Below are 19893 nucleotides of genomic sequence, written 5' to 3'. Positions count from 1 at the left end.
AAATACAGAGGCTGCTTAAATCAGAAATAAGTATTATACAAAAGTATTTTGTAGGCTATAAGATACAATTTTTAGGCTATAAGATACAATTAGTGGTTATCAGAAGGGAAAGGAGAAGGGAGAAGGAGGTTGAGTAAAAGGGTAAAAGGGATCAGTTGTATAGTGAAAGATGGAATTGTACTTTTAGTAATGAACTTAATATACAGATGCTGATGCATAATGATGGACACCTGAAAGCTATATAATATTGTAAGTTAATGTTACTTCAATAAAATATTTTAAGAGAAAAAGTACAGTATTATAAAATGTTATGTTTGATAAGAATTGGAATTATATTTTAAAATCTACCTTGATATCCATATTTTAATTATAAATGACTTCCTCTGACTACCTTATGATAATTTGATTCAGCTACAAGAATATCCACATAGTGTAAAGGGCCTTCCTAGAGGACTAATTCATTGAACAGCACTGTGCCAGGTGCTCTCCAAATCACAGACACCCAGCAGACTTAAGGAAGCAAGGGGTTTTGCCCTCATGGAGGACAATATACTTGCATATGAGTTAAATAATTTTAGAGTGATAAGTGTCATGAAGTATATAAAACAGGATAATGACTTAGAAAGTGACTTGGAGGGAGGACTATTTTAAAGACATAACCACAGAAAGCCTCCCTGAAATAATGGCATTTGAATTGAGAATTAAGGGAAAAGAAGAAAGAAACTGCAAAGTATTGTGGAGGAACAGAATTCCAGGTAAGGAAAATAGCAAGTGCAAAGGCCCTGAGGCTGACCAACCCCAGTTAATGTGTTTGTAGAACAGAAAAGCCAATAGGCTTAAGCGAAATGAACAAGGATATAGAGGGTGAAGGGGTATCAGATCTCAAAAGGTCTGTGTATCAGAACTATTTATATTATCTAATATGTTGTATATTTTTCTCTTCAAGAAACTGATTCCAAGAGAGACTGATACATCAAGTTAGTCAGAGTAAATACTAGAACCCAGATCTCATAAATCCGAAAGAATCTGATGTGTTTTCTATCACAGACTGGTACTCCATCGCATTGCCCAACTAGCAATCAAATTGGGAATGCAAAGTCCAGAAATGATGGGCCTCTGTCTCTAGAATCTGCTTTCCCCTCCCTGGAAAGGGAGGGTGTGCCTCCCTCTCATGGAACCTTCTCCCCCAACCTCCATGAATCATTCCTACTCATGTTTAGGTTGTAACTCAGGGGTTCCCTTCTCATCTGAGAAGCTTGCTTCCCTGGTACGACGCCTTACCCTGAAGTGTGTCTCCAGTCCAAACCAAATACCCTTTCCGTCTGTTGACATATCACCCAGGTATACCTGTGTGGTTGTACTAAGGATTGCCTTGTCTTTTCACTGTACTTCTCTCACTAAACAGGAACTACTCAAAAAGAGTTCTTATTTACGTTATATTTGTTGTGGTGTCGCCAGTGCCTAGAACAGTAGAGTACACAGTAGGTATTCAATGAGTGCTCAGCAATGAAAGCATCTGTGGATGCCAATGAACAAGTCATCAAATTCTCAGCCTTTCCTCTTCACTGCACGGGAATCAGAGATCATGGGGATATACCTACCTCATGAGGCTATTCTAAACATAAACTAAATAATTCATGTACAAGCATCAAGTAGAACCATTTTAAAAACATTGAGGCTACTAATGAGAAATTGAAATAAATTAAAACTTGTAGGGTTCAAGTGGACCTATGGGCAATTATTTAAATTTACTTTTCTACTTGTAGCAATCAAACATGCATTATAATGTGTGTCTTATTTTAATAGTATATGCTAAAGTAATGATACTTCAAAGTCAGTCCTTTTTTTAAAGAATATAATTTTATACAAAAAAGAGGGAAATGTGACAAGCAGATCACATCCTCTGACAAACCGAAGAAATATTTCTCTCAACAGGATTAGACAACCTTTATTAAATGGAACTTTGTTTATTAAAAAGACCAGGTGACATAGTTTTTATCAGAATTCATTACATTTATTGAGTATGTATATATACCTATGCAACAGTATACATATGACAAAATAAAATTCAGATTATATTTTCTTCTAAGGACCTCAGAATTAAGATCACACATTTAAAATGTTCACATTGGGAATAGGTAATATTTTTCAAGATGGAAATACATGTATGTAAAATAGTTATCTATTTCCATGACATGTTTGTGCTACATACATTTGAAATACTCATAATTGCAAAATAAAAAAAGTGGGAAACTCCAGATGTTTGCCTAGCTTTTTCTCCCTTACTATTGATGTGTCATTCTATTACTTAAATTTTACTTGATTTCATTATCACATTTTCATATTTTGTTTTGTAATTTGATATTTGGTTATAGACTAACTGACCCATATTCATCACCATTTCACAGGCGACACTAGTGGATGGGCGACTATATTTGGCACAGTCCATGGAAATGCTAATAATGTGGCATTCACACAGGAGTGCTGTAAGTGGTATTGGTTCAAAGACTCGGAATCAACTTTTGCTAGCAGCATGATTTGTGGTGCATGGATTTATATGTGTAGTGTGATAAATTTCCTTTCAAATTTCAATTTCAATGTATTTTAGCGGACACAGATTTATTGTCTGTTAGTGGGTATGAAAAGATAAAAAGAAAAAGCAGCGTGTTCTAATGTTATGTATTAGCTGGTGATTGCAAGAATATATGGGTGTTGAATAATCGTGACAAATAATCAAAGTTTTATTCCCTTTCATTACTTTTTCAATAAAAATATTGAGCACCAACTACTTTCAAGTCCTTACGTTAGGCACCAAAAATACAATGATAACTAAGAGGTGGTCCCAGCTACAAATGCCTTCCATTGTAGCAGGAGAGACAAACCCTTTTAGAAATAGGAAATAATACAACATTAAAGCTACACTGGCAGAATGGCATTCACACAGGGTATGTGGAAGGCCAACAAAAACAATGATGCCTGTGCCAGGGATGGGAAAAGATCATCAGAGAAAATGACATGGAGATGGACTTTGAAGTCCATGGATAGAGGAGAGGGTAAGAGATGACAGAATGAACAGAGGAGCAAGATTAGCAAAACACTGGGGTTGGAAGGTACAGAGCATGCTTTCCAGCACCTTTCACAGTGGTTTGGAGTGTATCTACATTAAATGCAACACTAACAGCATATTATGCACTTTATAACACCAGTTTATAATTACACTTATTATATGCTTCATTATTCACAAGTATATAAGGAAAATTAGAAAAAAAAATTAAAAATGTAACTGAAAGTTCTAATATTTTCTTCCTGAACTTCAGTGGATCACCTTCATCTGTCTCATTGTGAAGATCTCTGCTGCATACAATGGACCACCACCAAACGTGTGGGCTTATTTTCCTTTAATGTACAGGAAGGAGTACATGATAAGAAGTGAATGTGAGACAATTTGGGACAATTTGTCTCCAGAGAATCTGGGGTGAAGAGAACACTTCTTAGGATAATTTTGATTGAGACAACTGGAGGTGCAGTTTGCAACTGGTATCTAGTGAGTAGAGGCCAGATTGCAACTGGTATCTAGTGAGTAGAGGCCAAGGATGCTACTGACACTCTTTAATGCACACAGCAGCCCCTACAGCGGAGAATGGTCATCCAAATATCGACCTTGCCAAAGTTGAAGAGAAAGAATGAAGATACTGATGATTGTTTCTTGCAGTGTCGCAGACTAATACTAAGAGTCTGAGCCAGGAAGAGTGAGGTGGAAAGAGATGCAATAAGCATTTGAGATGCAATAAGCACAGAGCTTAGGGGTATGAGGCCTACAAGAGAAGACATTGTGTCACATTACTGGTTTAGGCAACAAGTCCAGCTTGGTCTATATGGAATTATATCATTAGCAAATTGGAGTTTCTAACACCATATTTTCAATTTTATACCAATCTAAAATTTAACATGTTATTATTCCCATTAATGAGTTACCCAGTCCTATTAATGTTTTTCTTTAAGTACTTAATCTTGCTTCACTCTATGCTTTTATGTTATATAAAAACTTCTGTTGTTTCTTTTTTGTCACTTTTAAAATGTCTCTGAACTGACTGCTGAAAACAAGACTGATTGAGATAAACACCACATTTGTCTATATATTTGACTAAGAGAGAATTCTTATTTGCTTATAGGCCTGAACTAGTCTATATAGCAAGATGTAAATGTTAAGCATTCAATGAAAACATAACAGTGTCAGTTAAAATCATATTTAAAGACAAGTACTTTTTTCCTAGTGAATCTACTCTTTTTGTCCTCTAGTTCTTAACCAGTATCCACAAGGCTGTGACTGCAAAGACACGGAATTAGAATGTGTAAATGCTGGCTTAATGTCTGTGCCCACCATCTCCAGCAATGTGACATTACTGTGAGTAGAGTTCAAATCCTGAGGAAATTTGCCCTTAAAGTCATATGAAAACCATGTTATCTCATCCATTCTCTCTTTGTTCTACTTGTCTGCAATTGTATAGTAACAAAATAATAGAAACTGCCTTTAAAACCACTGGCCATCAGAAAATCTCACATGATTCCCTCCAGGAGAAAAATGTCTTAAACACTGTATGTTAGACAAGTTGTCCTTTAGCTCACAGATGACTGTGGTCTGATACTTCTATTTTCAATTACTTTCTGATTTATGTATTATTATCCATATGCCAGCACTGTACAAGTCCAAATAAAAATTTTAAAAAGAACAGCACTCATTTATACTATCTTACTTTTAATGGTGTAATTTGTCCAAAGCTACAAAGGTATAAAAGATCCATCAAGGTAATCATGTAATCATGCCAGTTTTCCTGTATTTTGCATAAACATTTTGAGAATCTCAAGAATTTGCTGTCATGTCATGACTTAGGCATGCATGACATGCTTAAATTTTTTACTTTTGGTTTTGTCTTTGTGTTTTATTAAAATGCCAAGAAAGTAAAAGAAAATGTTGCCTTACCATAGAATCCAGTCATTATGCTGACTAATCTTGTCAAATATTTGAAAACTTCTTTAATTTTGGTCTATGAACTTTTCATTTTCATGTAAGGAAGTTTTCAGTTGCTGTGGTCACTTTCAAATGTGTGTTAAGTAGCATGGACCATCACCAGATACACTCTTCTCAAACACACAGCTTCAAAGGAAGAGCTTGTTTGGTCGTAAGATCCATAATGAACTCTGATTTACATGTTATTTGTTATTTTAGGTCCCTTAAGAAAAACAAAATTCACAGTCTTCCAGGAAAAGTTTTCATCAAATATCCAGAACTTGAAAAGATGTAAGTAGCCATCAATAGTGTTTTTACAGGAAAATTTTTGTGATACTTTCCTTAAGATGTTTTTGGTCTAAAAAGAAATGAAATAGTAAATTGATTACCTTTATCATTAATTTTCTAAATGTAATTAACATTAGAAAATAAAGCAATGAAATGCATGTTATTTTTCCATTTCATAATTTAAAGTAGTTGAATATATTTTAAATTTTTTTGAGAGACTTAAATTGGAATTGTAATCAAGAATCTCAATAAGAACATATATATCCCCATTATTCTACTCAAGACCATCTGGAAAATGACACTACAGAATCAGAGGCACTGGATACATATTTCAAGTTGGAAGAAGAGTTTTGTTTTTTTTTTTTTTTTCGCCACCAGGGGAGGCCCTAACTACTATTTTAAATATGGAATTTTCTCTTTGTTTAGAAAAACCTCTAAAAACAGAGGGTTTTTTTGTTTGTTCGTTTTTTTGGTGTCTTGTTTTGAAAAGTGGTTACTCAGCTGTTGACCTTTGCCTTCACTATCACTGCTTTTGGTGATGTGCCTGTAAAGATGTCTTTGATGTGCATATCATGTAGTGTTTCGCCTATATTTCTTTCTATGTATTTTAAGGTTTCAGGTCTTATGTCTAGTTCTTTAATCCATTTTGAGTTGGTTTTTGTACATGGTGTTAGGTGGTAGTCAAGCTTCATTCTTTTGTATGTAACGACCCAGTTTTCCTAGCACCATTTACTGAACAAACTTTCTTTGCTCCAATGCATATTCTTTGCTCCTTTGTCAAAGATTAGTTGACCATAAATCTGTGGGTTTATTTCTGAATTTTCTTTTTTTTTTACTGAATTATGTAAACTAGTTTATTTTAAACATTTTGAGAATTTTTTAAAGATTTATTTATTTTTTTAAATAATAAATTTTATTTTTATATTCCCATACAATTGCAACCCCCTTATTTTGACCCCAATCCCTCCCCTCCCGCCCCCCGCCCCTCACCCCCCAAAAAGTGTCTCTGGTTCATAGTTTTTTGTTGATTTTGATTTTCACTTTCTTATAGTTATTCATTTTCCCGGTCCCTTATTTAAGTTTTCTAGATTCCTGCTATGAGTGAGTTTTAACATAGAAAATAGCAATCAGATCATTTTAAATACATAATGTGGGATGCAAACTGTCTATCAGGATAATAAAAGAAAAAAATTATCTTAGTGAGACCTGTGATATTAGCATATCTAAAGAAAATGATAATATAAAGGGTACTTTCAGCAATGAAGAAATGGTAGCCAATCAGAAACAAAGTATTGGAGTTATTCTAGCATCATCCAGAAAGAAAACCAAGGTCTAAGAGATATAATTCCTAGATATAGTCTCTTGGGAGTCAGGCATTATTTGTGGCTCTCCACTACAAATTGCATGGACTCTTTTCTGACATGATGCATCTAGATGGAGATCCCTTCTCCTTTGATTCCTTCCTCACCTGCACTTTATGATGGCTGCAATTACCTCCCAAATTATTTATACAAAATTATTTGGGAAGTTACCTTGGATAGGGAATAATGACATTCCTAATAGTGGAATGGGTTCTCTGCTTTTTAAATAGACATTGAGAATATTCATCCTCTCATGAGTTTGCTTACTGTGTGTCAGTTCCTCAGAACTCAGTCACTCTGGGATAATGGAGAGATCAAATTTCTATGCTTTCTAAGGTGATCATTAGACTAAGTTTTAGAAGTGTCAAGGCAATGCTATAAAGGTCCCATAGCAGTACCATCATCTCATTTTATCCTTCAATATTCAGCATAGAGGAGAAAGTATCTAGAAATATGTTTAAATCCAGTAATAAAAATAATCTGATCCTTTGTTGGATAAACTCATTTGGTTTGAAATTCCATCAACAATTTTGTGCAGTTCATGAATTTAGGTATAGATTCCCCCAACAAGAGAAGTCACAAAAGGAAGTCTGATAGTGAGGTACAATCTTGTGTGAACACAGGTTATCATACCAGCATTTAAGTATAGCCTCTGTAAAGCCCTTCTGGAGCCAGGACCTTCTGCTCTATTCCAGAACTTGTGCTTGAAGTGTCATCACACTGGAGCAGCTCCCTAGAAAGGAAATTCAAGCTTTTCTGTTTCCAGTCTTACTGGAAATCCTTAGAATTATGACATGATCATTGTATGAATCAATATTGTCCTTGCACTGCCTGAATTATGCTCAATGAAGGGAAAACAAAATAGCACTAACACAGAAAAGAGCTTCATGTTTTAGAATAGCATTTGAATATTATTATCTAGAGCCAGAGAAGTTTTGTGAATATCTAATTGAATCTTGCTATTATTCTTAAGGTAGGGAAGTCTGCAATAGTCAAATAATTTACCAAACCCTATTACTAGTTAGTGGAAGAGCTAAAGTTAAAATCCGTATCTTCTTAAACCTAACATAGTGTTTATTCTATAATAGCCAGAAACCTAGCAGTGGAAAAAAATTGCTCTAACATTTATTTGAATCTTCTACCACGCATTGTACAACTTCCCCATGCAGAATCCCTCTGTGTGCTTTTTGTTCCCTCATTTGGAAAGACTTGATTTCTGGGGAGGCAGAGGGATCATTAGCGGGTCAAGGAAGTAGAATTAAATTAAACTTCTAGGGCTAAGTCCTTTCCTGGACTACTGATTCATAACCTAGTTCTGTGTCACTATTTTTTACATGGAAACTGTAACCCACTGAAAATTATCGAAAACTAACTTTGATAACTCAGGCCCCTATCGTTTCCCCTGGAGAAAGTGTGGGGATTAATCTCAATTATCTGGGGCAGATGGAAACTTCTCCAAACAAATGTTTAATTCTACTTCGAAAACACAGCTACTGTAGTATGACCTGAATATCCCTCAGCAGTGGTTGTCCTGATGCATGCTGTGATTTGATGCTCTCTAGACAATTGGATTCTCCCAGAGACTCATAAAAAAGAAATTATGAGACAACCATCAATAAATACTTGCTGTCTATTATGTGTAATCTACAGTGTGGTGGGATAAAACAGAATTTCTTACATTCATATATCACTTTTCAAAGTTTACAAAGAATTCTAACATTCAGAGTTTGATACCCAGAGTCTGTGAGGTGGGACAGACTCACTAGATCCTTTTCAGGAGTGAGGAACCCACTCTTGGAAGAGAGAGCTTGTGCAGAGTCAGTTAGCTGGAAAGAGTTCATGCTTCATCTCAAAGCTAAACCTCAAGTTCTTTACAAGCATTATTCAGATATCCTAAAGCAACCCATTTGTTCAACAATCCTTCCTTAAGTATCCTTGCCTCGCAGGCCCTCCCCTTCACTCCTCCTGCAGCTCTTTTCCAAATCCCAGAAAAATCTCAAGACTCAGCCAGCCCCTTGTCTTTCCTGTTCTTCTACTCGAACCATTTACTTTCACAATTCTGTGTTAGTACAGCCCAAATAACCACCAAAGCAAAACCCAAACCATCCCCAGGAAAAGGTGTCAAGAGAAGGGAGAATCTAGATGGACAACACAGAAGCCTTAGTAGCAGATAGTAGGAAGTTAAAAATTGCCAGAACCCTCTTGTTCATTTATTCTTTCAACAAATTTGTGCTGAAACCTATTAAGGTGCCAGAGGCTGAGGACACAAGAAGAAAGAACATTATGAAAACCTCTCTTCAGGATCATCCAATAGCGGAGAATAGACAATAAAATAAAAAAATACATTTTAGTAATGTTTTAAAAATTTGTAATATAGAAATTAGGTTATAGAGAAATATAAACCACGAAAGGAATATGAGAATGTTAAGGGAGTGGGATTTCAAACAGTGAGCTGGCAAATTGTGTACTATCACATAGCTCTACTGCCACCCAAGGTATCACTAAAGCTGCCCAGCATTCTTAGACATATCCCAAGGACTGATCAGAACGCACAACTCCTCAGATGTGTAAAGCTGGGTGTTATTACCTGCACCATATCACAAGTCTCTTCTCCCAACAACCTCCATTCCTTACGTTATTCTCCCCAAAGAGTCTGCTTTCACATCTGTTCATTATCTGGTCACACTAATCTGTATATTTTCACCTAAATGCTCATGTGAGAATTCAGAATAAATTATAATGTTATCACTGTGATTTGACCAGCCAGAACAGGATGAAGTTAGCAGCGACCCTTTCCTCCTAAACATCATGTGTGCTAAAGTTACATCTGTTCTATGCTGAGTGATCACTTCTCCATCCTGTACATGTGTGTTTAGATTTGAGAGCTGTTTGTGGGTCTTTACATGTACCCCCTATTCAATTTCATCTTGTTAGATTTGGCTTTTTTTTTTCAACCAAACTGTGGAGATATCTCTAGATCATTTAACATATTTACTGTTCCTCCTAGCATTCTGCCATCTTAAGATAAACCGTTTTACCTAAGTCATGGAATAAAATACTGAAGAAGACAGTGCCAAATCATCTATCCAGAGTCGTTCATTATCACCCTCTGGATAATGTATATTGTTCTTTATTTTGTCCATAAAAAATCGTAAAACCACTTGATCAATGTCTGGTGGCCATGTAAGCACTACTGGCCACATGTTTTGTGCAATCACTCCATTAAAGAAGGAAACCAGGTTGTCCTACTTCTCATCAATGGCCCTGTTCAACTTCTCTTGAGGTGCTCACAGAGAAGCCCCTTAACAGCCGGGATCTTCCCCAGGATCAACATGGAGCTCATGCTAGAGCTTATGAAGTCTACATCTTCCCTTTTTTGAAAAAGCAAATCTACATTTGCCATGTTTAATTTATTTCCTCCTTAAATTAGAAACTGCTCCTCTCCTGGCTCGATTCTTCAGTAAGTGATCATGATTTAGTGTTCTCATTTTTGCCATTTCTCAATTTTTAAAAGAAATTTTCCAAACCAGAGGGCTTTAACTCATTTTGATTAACCACGTTGGGCTTGCACTGCCTTTACCCCCATATTCTTTTCATTCACTTCAGTCCTGAGATCATCTTTTGGGACTGAGAAGAAAGGACAAATTAAGAGTTGAGATGTGAGTGGTGTTTCTTTTATATATTTCATAATATTATAAAGTGGGGCCCATGTTGCAGGCTTGGATTTTTTCTTAACATTTTCTTATTTCTAAAACATAACCAGAAATGCTTTTCTGTTGCCCACAGATTCTTCACTCCCTGAGTTTTGAACATGACTTTCGTCATTCTTTCTGCCATGATTCCATATTGTGAACCACACACATTCATCCTTGAATTTTGAAGAAATCCTTCTTTTGAGATGGGTGGTCCTTCTGTCCTCTCATAGCACCACACCCACCCTTCCCTCATCATAGCATATGCTGAAAACACACATTGCAAGGGCTCAGCGAGGATCAATGACTATTGGTTAAAGGAATGAGATTCAGGAATAACATGCAGGACTAAAGAGAAGGTGGGGCACATTTTTGACAGGAAGAATAAAGAAACATAAGCAGAAACACAAGGGTACTGGGCAGAGGATAATTTTGGCAGTTTGTCTGAAGAAGATGCTGAAGCCTATGTTGGAGAGGTCACTGAATCATGGTTGTGGGGCTTTTGAATGCCAGGCTTAAAAAAATCTGGGCCTGGGCCTCCCCTGGTGGCTCAGTGGTTGAGCGCTGGGCTCTGAAACTGCCCACAGCCTCTGCAGCACCCATTCAATCCCTGGCCTCTGGCGAGGGTCCCACATGGCACGCAGACATCTCCTGCTGCACCCGCTGCTCCCCTCAGCAGTGCATTTCATCAGTCTGTCTGTTCTGCTCCCTGCTCTGGCTCTGGTGAATTCTCTCACCCTCCCGCGCTTCTGACTTTACCCAGTGCTTGTATAAATAAATAAATAAATCTTAAAAAAAAAAAAAGGTTTTTTTTTAAAAAAAATCTGGGACTTATTCTGTTTAAGCAAGAAAAAGACAGATGTAAATATGTATTTTAGATTGCATTGAGCTCAAAAAGTTGATGTTCATTTTTAAGTTGTATTCGGATATATCCAAGAGATAAGTGAATTTTACATTGACTTTTTGGCCTGGGGTGCTCTAAATGTTCACAATGGAGCTGAGGTCATTTAGACATCCAGAAAAGTTAATTCCTAAATAAAACTGAAATTTTAATTGCTAGATGAATAAATGTTGTTCAGCTAATCTGAGTGCTTTTACTATTGATCAGTTTATTTGTTTTAATAATCTTTCAAAATATCAAGCCTCTCTAACAAAGGGAGGGCAATCTAAGATGACCTTTCAGAGTAATAAAACATAATATATGAGATTGACTATAATACTTTATCACTGCTGCCATGGAAACCAACAGCAGTTCTCATTGTAACAGAAACCATATAAAAAATTCCTTTTTAAAATAGGTTTCGTTCAACACAATCACTGGCAACAAATGTAATTCAAGAGTCTGCTTGGCTCATGAATACAAAATGTTGTATTAAAAAATAGCCTATAAACATGCATGTCATTAAAGCATTTATTTGGTTTAGTTTCAGGTACATAAATTCCTGGCGTTTCTGCTTGAAAAGTCCTGACAGCTGAAACAGCAGGAATTCATGAACCAGTAAGTTATTCTTAGAAAGCCATTCAATGTAAAGTATATTAAATGGGCTCATATCTCAACTCTGAATAAAAAGAGGACACCACTTGCCAAATTGTCATGTTTCCAAACTTCCCCTTATATTCATCAAGCTACTCTTCTGCACAGTACATGGATACTAAAGGATCAAGTTAAAATTCAGCAACCTAAATCTGAAACAAGGAACGAGGGACTCTAGTTTTCTATGGGGTGCCAGCATGCAGACTAAATTGAAGACTAGAGTCTCCTTATTTTGAACGTATAAATCTTAACTAGAGTCAGTAAAAGGAGATAGGCTGTACATGTCAGGTAAGTACACACAAGGTCAAATTCACAATTTATGGTCCTTCTTTTCAAGATGTGACATGTAGGTAAATGTGCATTACACTTCTGAATTAATTATCCTTAATAAAATGTAAGTAGCACTAGTTAAGTAGTAAATTTTACTTTTAAGATAAACTTCAACATATCTATAACATTATATTCTTTTCCTATTTTCATTTTTCTATTGAATCCTAATCCGTCGTCCCAATTTTCATTACATCAATCCAACAGCTCTGAAAATGCTAAAACTGGTTGAATCTATATGGATTCAATCTTCTCATACCACAACTTTAAACCAAAAGTAGAATTTTTTGCTGTAGGGTGAAAGCATCTCCTCAAACAGGATGGAGGGAGAAGGAGGTCGGTTTCAAGTTTACTTAGGATTGAAACTGATGCTTTGCATATGGTTATAGAGATAATGCATGTGCTCTGCAGTACCAACCTTTTCCACATGGTGGTACACAGAGAAAATGACATAATTTGTTCTGAGAATGGATTTGTTAATAATAACTAGACGCTGATCGGCACTTTTCCTGTCACGCCTATAATGCTTACATGAGTTGCAGGCTGGGAAACCTGGGGTAGTAATTGTGGTATTGCAAAAATGAGAATATAGCCAGATTCCAAATGAACATATGTTTTGCCAGTAGTTTTACAGTAGAGTATCATAGCAATGCTGTATAGTATTTTAGCAACTAATTTAAATCAAAATAAGAGATATGGACATCATTTAAAAAACTACATAGTCATTAATATTATTTGTGTGGCTATTTCCTGCCCCTAAAGGCATTTAGAAACTGTAAATCAGGGCTAATTATCAAATAATATATACAGGAAATGGAAATTATTTATTCAGATCACCCAACTGTGCTATTTTAAATCAATGTTATATTGCTAATTTGTTTCAGAGGTTAAGTAAATCATGACCCTGTGATCTGAAAGTGATATATGAGTCCCTGTTCTGCTACTGATGACATTTATGACCTTGAGCACCTTGTTAACTGCTTTGTGCTGGTCGTTCTGCTTCTCAAAATAAGAAAAGAATAAGATTTGCCCTCTCCCTTTTTTAGTGGGAATAAAATGAACATGAATGAGGAGTTACAGGTGGAACTCTGCTGAGCAAGTACAGAAGCTCAGCACCGAGAGTGGCTTGTCTCATCTGGTGAGCAGCTCCTCCTGTCAGTAAAAGGAGGCCCTGCAGTTCCTCAAACATTATCACATAGGAGCTCAGTGGACCAATCAGGATCTGTTGCCTGAGTACTTTGAGGATAGGCCAGAGCCATCTCTCAATAGAAAACATCTACTTCGCAACAGGAGAACAGAACTTGGGACTTTATAAACCAGTTTCACGAACTGGTTTTGGGTGAAGAAAGGGGAGCTCACATTCAATCACCTAATGAAGTACATAAACCATAATCACATGACTTTTTTCTTATTCCTACCAGATTTCTCCAGTATAATTGTATTAGACACATATCCAGGAAAGCGTTTTTTGGATTGTATAATCTGCAAATATTGTGAGTAATTTCTTTATAATTATACTTTGAGTATAATTTTAAGAAAAGATTAAAATCGTACTTCTTAAAGGTTTGACCTGGTTGTAGGGAAATGGGAGGCATAGTACTTATCAAAAAGTACTTGGATTAGTTATTACACTGAAATACTTATACAAGATTTCTGATTTTACCAGAGAATCTATATTAAGGCTCTCCTTGGCCTTGTCTTCTCCAGTTTGGGTCACTTCCACAAAACTTAACACTTTTTTCTAAGTTTTGCTATTTCACCTACATACTTATAAAATGCTAGTCTACCAAACAATATGAAAAGGAAAAGCATAAAGGAAAAAGCATAAAACTCACTCCACATATTTATTGTACTCTTATACTCTGACATAATATCCCAATACTTTTCTTGCCTTGGCCCTGACCCTGGTGTTGCACACACTAGTGGTTACCTGTATATCCTGAAGATTCTTTGATTTCTGCCCCTCTGCTCACCAGCAGAATGCTTTTGGAAACAGATGTTATTTTTCGTAATAATCATCATCAGAGGCTCATATTTGAATCATATGTGACTAAAGTGGAATACTGAGTTTGCCTAATTAACCCCCCTGTGCTGTTTGTAGATATCTCAGCCATAATTGCATCACAACTCTCAGACCTGGAGTATTCAAAGACTTACATCAGCTAACTTGGCTGTAAGTATTCTATTTTGTTCTTCACTCACAAAGTATCACAGTCTTAATAAAGTACATAAATGCACATAATTTCACTCTATTTATATATCCTGTTTATTGTACTTATTTTTGTCATATAATCTGGAACACTTTACCCAAGCAATTCTGACAATTGCATCCCAGATGGTAGTTATGTGAAAAGAAATGGGTGCCAAGCTTCCAGGTAGCCTTCGAGCTCCCCTTTCTTCACCCAAAACCAGTTCGTGAAACTGGTTTATAAAGTCCCAAGTTCTGTTCTCCTGTTGCGAAGTAGATGTTTTCTATTGAGAGATGGCTCTGGCCTATCCTCAAAGTACTCAGGCAACAGATCCTGATTGGTCCACTGAGCTCCTATGTGATAATGTTTGAGGAACTGCAGGGCCTCCTTTTACTGACAGGAGGAGCTGCTCACCAGATGAGACAAGCCACTCTCGGTGTGCATCATCCATGTAGGGGGTTTCTCAGGCTTAATACTCTTGGCACTTTGGCCAAGAAAATTCTTTACTAGGGACAAAAGAGGGTATGTCCTATATATTTTTGGATGTTTAGCCGCATCTGTGGTCTCTACCTTACTAGAACTCCATAGTAATACTCATTCCCAGAGTTGTGACAACCTAAAATATCCCCAGACACTGCCCATGTCTCTTGGAGAGAAAGGAGGGAAAGGAGAGAGCACCCTCTATGGAAAACCACTAACCTAGAAAGTAAGCAAGTTAAGGACTTTTTTGATTTTCAGAGATAAGTCTGATAATATAATAGCTTGTGGTGTTTCACCTCTTTGCTTACTAAGCCATCAACAACATCCCAAGGAGTCCCCTCAGAAGTTTGTGTTTTCATCAAAAAATAAACAAAGTGCAGGCAGGAGACACTCTGTGCCAAACTTACCATTTTCTGTGGGTGAGTCTGATCTTACAGAAGAGCAGAATCCAGCTTCATCCAGATCCATGTGTGTGCTGTGGCCCAATGTTTAATGATCCAAGCAACTTTCTTAATCTTCCTAGGCCTCTTTGTCCTCACTCATAAACTACAATCACAGTTCCTTTGTAAGAGGGACTATTGAGAGAACTAAATCACTTAGCATATAGAAAGTGCACATACAGTGATATATAGTTGGTGCTCAATGTAACTACCTTCTTCAATTCCTATCCTCGCCAACTACAGAGAGTAAAAGGAAATAGTACTTGGTTTCAGAGGTAACAAAAGATAAGAAGGCACAATTCCCAATAGTCTAATTTTTTCTAGAAAATATCATATGTAATTAATAATAGTGATACAAATACTTTTACTCTTTACCCTCAAATTTCCTAACAGACTTATTTATACATATCTTATTGAATGCATTATTTAAACACCATGAGACCAAAGAACCATTCATGATTTCGAAGTAGGAAGTTTTTTCATTCATTCATTCTTTACTCAGCAATTAGGATCAGATGATATCATATACAGAGCCCATATTTGGTCAGTAAATAAGGGAAGCTTGTGCTGGACCCAGGTATCCAGAGGTGAAAGGTACAACTTGAGTCTTTCAGTCCAGTGGGAGGTGGATACAGGGAGAGAAACCAATCTGAATGGACTTGAATAGTGCTGGTGGGGAAGGGAGAGTTATGAGGATTTGGAGGTAAGAATTGCTACAACCACAGGGTGAAGGAAAGGTTGTCAAGGAGGAGAGCTGCCAGCCAAATGTGGGAGTACACAGAGAAGAGGAGCAAGTTGGGGGGAGGTGGGACTGTGATGGGTCTTCTATTTTTTCCTGGTTTTATTTCACAAATGTCTCTAATGTTGGAAATGTTTGTGATATATTTTGTCAGAATTCTAGATGACAATCCAATAACCAGAATTTCTCAGCGGTTGTTTACTGGATTAAATTCCTTGTTTTTCCTGTAAGTATTCATCTACTTTTCACTATGCTGTCTACAATTTGCAATGAAATCTAGCTCTAGTTTACAAAAAGAACTTTAAGAAAATCAAAAATGTGTATTAGTGAAATCCTTTTTGTAGTTGCATTTGCAATTACCACTGCTACTTCCAGGCCATGACTCCTGGTATATATTGAGCTTTTCGGTAGATTTCTTTTTGAATCCCTTGCATGTCCTTTTGTTCTAAAGCATGTTTTTATTCACAATGTTTGACAAAGATAACACCCATGTCAATTTCCTCGCTGCATTTAAATACGTTAGACTCTCCCAGGAGTTTAGCACCAAATACATTTTAACAGAGGAAGAGGTGCCTTTACCCAGCAAGAATCACTGAAAAATTCAAAATCTTTAGCTTACCAACAGGGTTGTTCTCATAATTACATTTCCACTACTTGTTCATACACTGTCCATCAGCAGGGGATCATCTTGTTCCTTTACAGTTGATTGTAGAGCTTTATTTTCCATTTTTCAAAAGGAATCATGATGTCACAAATTAATCATGCCACTTAATGTTTTCAAGAGTTGTTTTTGTTCCCCAAATTTCCCTCCCATAACTTCTAAGGTTTGATGCAGTTTTCAAGGTGGCCTTTACTATTGTAAATGATTAATGTTTCCCTTTAGAAGAAACTTAGGCTGTCTAGTATTGGAAATGATTGCAAATTTGAAGTTCACAGGGAAAATTACCATGAATTTCAAAATTATTACACAAAATATACTTTAGTTTCATCTCATAAAATTAAACTATATAATATTTATTCCTTGGTAATGTATTACACTCGTGCATTCACAGTTTCATTGACATTTGCTCTCCTACCTGTGCTATACAATATCTAAAGACCACTTTTAAGTGGTAGTTATGTTTATATTATTCATCCTAATATATCAATTTTATCATGGAAGTCTCCAAAATGTGGAGAGAATGAAAATGTTGTCCTTAAATTGGTAGATCATTTTGCTTCTAATTAACATCTTCTTTGTAAAGGTCTATGATTAATAACTACTTAGAAGCTCTTCCCAGGCAGATGTGTGCCCACATGCCTCAACTCAACTGGATGTGAGTATGCATTTAGTATCTAATTTGTTGTTCACCCAGGAAACTAGCACCTAAATTCAAGAATTGAAAGAGCCCATCTATGATCTTTCTAAAACCAAAATCTGATCATATAATTTCTTCCTCATTTAAACTCCTCCATGGGGTAAAATTCAAAATTGCCCTTGAGCACACAAGAGCCCTCATTTTCTATCTCTTACACACTTAGTCTCTTTCACTACCCCGCTTCCTGATGGGCCTTCCTTCCAGATGTACCAAACTACCTCTTCTATAATCAATTAACTTCAGAAGTCTTGCTCCTTTATTGTTTTTGGTAACTCCAAGAATTCTTTCAACAGTCAGCCTAAACATCACCTCCAGGAAGTTGTCTGACACAGCAGCCAGCATCAGTGACTGCCTTTGTGTTCCCATGACATCAGAAACAGACTTCCCACCATGCCACCCATTTTCTACACTACACATCTTCTCACAGGGTTATCTTGATATACTCATTGATTTGTCATATATTATTCTATAAACTCTATGTACCTGCAACTTTTCTTATGATTTTATACTCCAGCATTAGCACAATGATTAGCATATAATAGGTGCTCAATGAATCTTAGCTAAGTGAATGTTCAAACCATTTCGACTCCTTTTGAAGTGGAACTTTGAAACAATACCTGTTCAAGACATTTGTGTAAGTTACTATGAGTTCAGCACCACTACCCACCACTCCCTTTGTGCTCATCCTCACCATCTCTGGACATGGCAATATTGTCACAGGCAGCTATTTCCTACTCTATGAAAATGCTGAGTGTATCAGCCCCCAGAACTCCTTCAATGGTCAAATCAGGGGATGTGATGCCCATAAGATGATAGCTATCAGTCCCTCAGCTCTTGATCCTCTCTGAACTGGCCTCAGAATTTCTTGTTACAACATTATTATGTGGCTTGTGTTTATCTACTGACTTTATTGGGTAATTATTTTTATGCCTGCTATCAAAAGGCTCTTAAGGCAGTAGAGGTCTCCTAAAAGGGTGCCATTGTTAAAAATGAAAATAATGATCCAAAAACTATGAGAATAAAACTCATTAAGAGTAAGTAAAAGAAATGCTGAGGAACTAACTAAGCACATCTATATGATAGGAAACAAGCAGGAAAGAGTAAAATTAGCAGAAAAATATATCAAAGTCTTGGCCTGTCCTGTACCCCCAAATTAGCATCAGTGACAAGGAAGAAATCATGAACCAGCATAAAGCTGGGTTTCCTTGGTTTCTCATTTTCACTATACTCATAGACATCCAGTGTCAGTATGTAGTTAGCAAGGTTGCTTGAACACAAATGAGAACAGGCTTTCATGAGAACAGAGAACTGAGAGGTCAGACCAGAATTGCTCCATTTCAAAGGCAGGAGAAATCTGCTCTGACCAGGCTTCTCATCTTCCATTTGCTGTCATCTACACCTGTAGGTCACAACTCCAAAATACTGTGCTTACAAGAAGTAGAAACATTTTTCCTATTCTATTTGACAATGTTCAGACAAGAGAATATAGTGTTTATTATTTTTAATCACAGTATTTTAAGGGTGGAAAAAAAGTCTAATTTCTTAGACATCCAAGATGTCATTAAAAATAGTATTTAAAAGGAAATGAGAAAGGAATCAGTGATTTTAGTGTGAATGTCAGCAAATTCAGAGATAGCAAAATAGTTATTGTCCTATATAGGGGAGAGTATAGGAAGCTGACTACTGTTAACTGGAAATAAAATCTCAATGATAGTCAGATAAAGAGTGTATTAGATAATCAAAGTGAGGATTCTAACCCAGGTAGCAGTCCAGCAGATATTAATCTGCCAGAACTGTTTCAATAAACACAAATTTGAATTTAGTTTAGGAACAGTGAGCCAATGACATTAAGAATATAACACAGAAGGAGCTTCTAGTTCTTAGTTGTCCTGACCTGAGGATATGCTGATCCTAGAGAAAGACAATGTAGAACCTAATCTCCCTTTCTACTTTCTAAAGCATGTGATACAAAGATGCAAAGCCAGGGCACCCACTGTTAAAATCTTCCAGCTTCTTGGACATCAATGGCTTGACCTTCAGGCAGCAAACTCCTGCATAGACTACAGAATGGAGCCTGATTCTGACATTAAGTCTATGAAAATGGCTTTGCTTTCTTGCCTACTAGATCTGGGGGCCAAGGGAGTAGTTCCAGAAAACTTTACAATATGTTCATACTGAAACAAAAAAGTTAGGAAAGTCCTATCTTTCAGAAAAGGCCACTTTTTCTCATTCCCTGGCACTGCTGGAGGCGGAATGTTTGAGGGGTCCTGAGGCATTCCCTGAGTTTACGGGATGTCCCTGCCCTAAGGAATCACCTGGCAGGATGTAATCAGCACCAGTGCTTCTCGAGCATTGTGTGCATAGGCGCACAAGAGAACTTCTAAAGTTTCTGATTCAATAGGCCTGGGGTGGAACCTAAGAATCTTCATCCTAAAAGTTCCTGTAATGGTGATGCCTGTCCCAGCCATACTCACATC

At 36.7% G+C, this 19893-nt stretch overlaps 1 protein-coding gene across 1 annotated transcript in view; it reads left to right on the top strand.

Annotated features, from left to right (window-relative positions):
- Positions 1 to 19893, top strand: part of RXFP2 (relaxin family peptide receptor 2) — a gene marked incomplete at both ends in the record, with an annotated part of 55842 nt that overhangs the window by 15677 nt on the left and 20272 nt on the right. Inside the window, 7 exons of the mRNA XM_084235488.1 lie at positions 2409 to 2486; positions 4300 to 4405; positions 5228 to 5299; positions 13632 to 13703; positions 14312 to 14383; positions 16213 to 16284; positions 17303 to 17374. Of these exons, the coding sequence (XP_084091614.1) occupies positions 2409 to 2486; positions 4300 to 4405; positions 5228 to 5299; positions 13632 to 13703; positions 14312 to 14383; positions 16213 to 16284; positions 17303 to 17374 (544 nt within the window). The remainder of the gene's footprint in view (positions 1 to 2408; positions 2487 to 4299; positions 4406 to 5227; positions 5300 to 13631; positions 13704 to 14311; positions 14384 to 16212; positions 16285 to 17302; positions 17375 to 19893) is intronic.

This window comes from Talpa europaea (assembly GCF_964194135.1).
Source record: "Talpa europaea genome assembly, chromosome: 6".
NCBI classification, from domain to species: Eukaryota; Metazoa; Chordata; class Mammalia; order Eulipotyphla; family Talpidae; genus Talpa; species Talpa europaea.
This window is presented reverse-complemented; position numbering and strand designations above follow the sequence as displayed.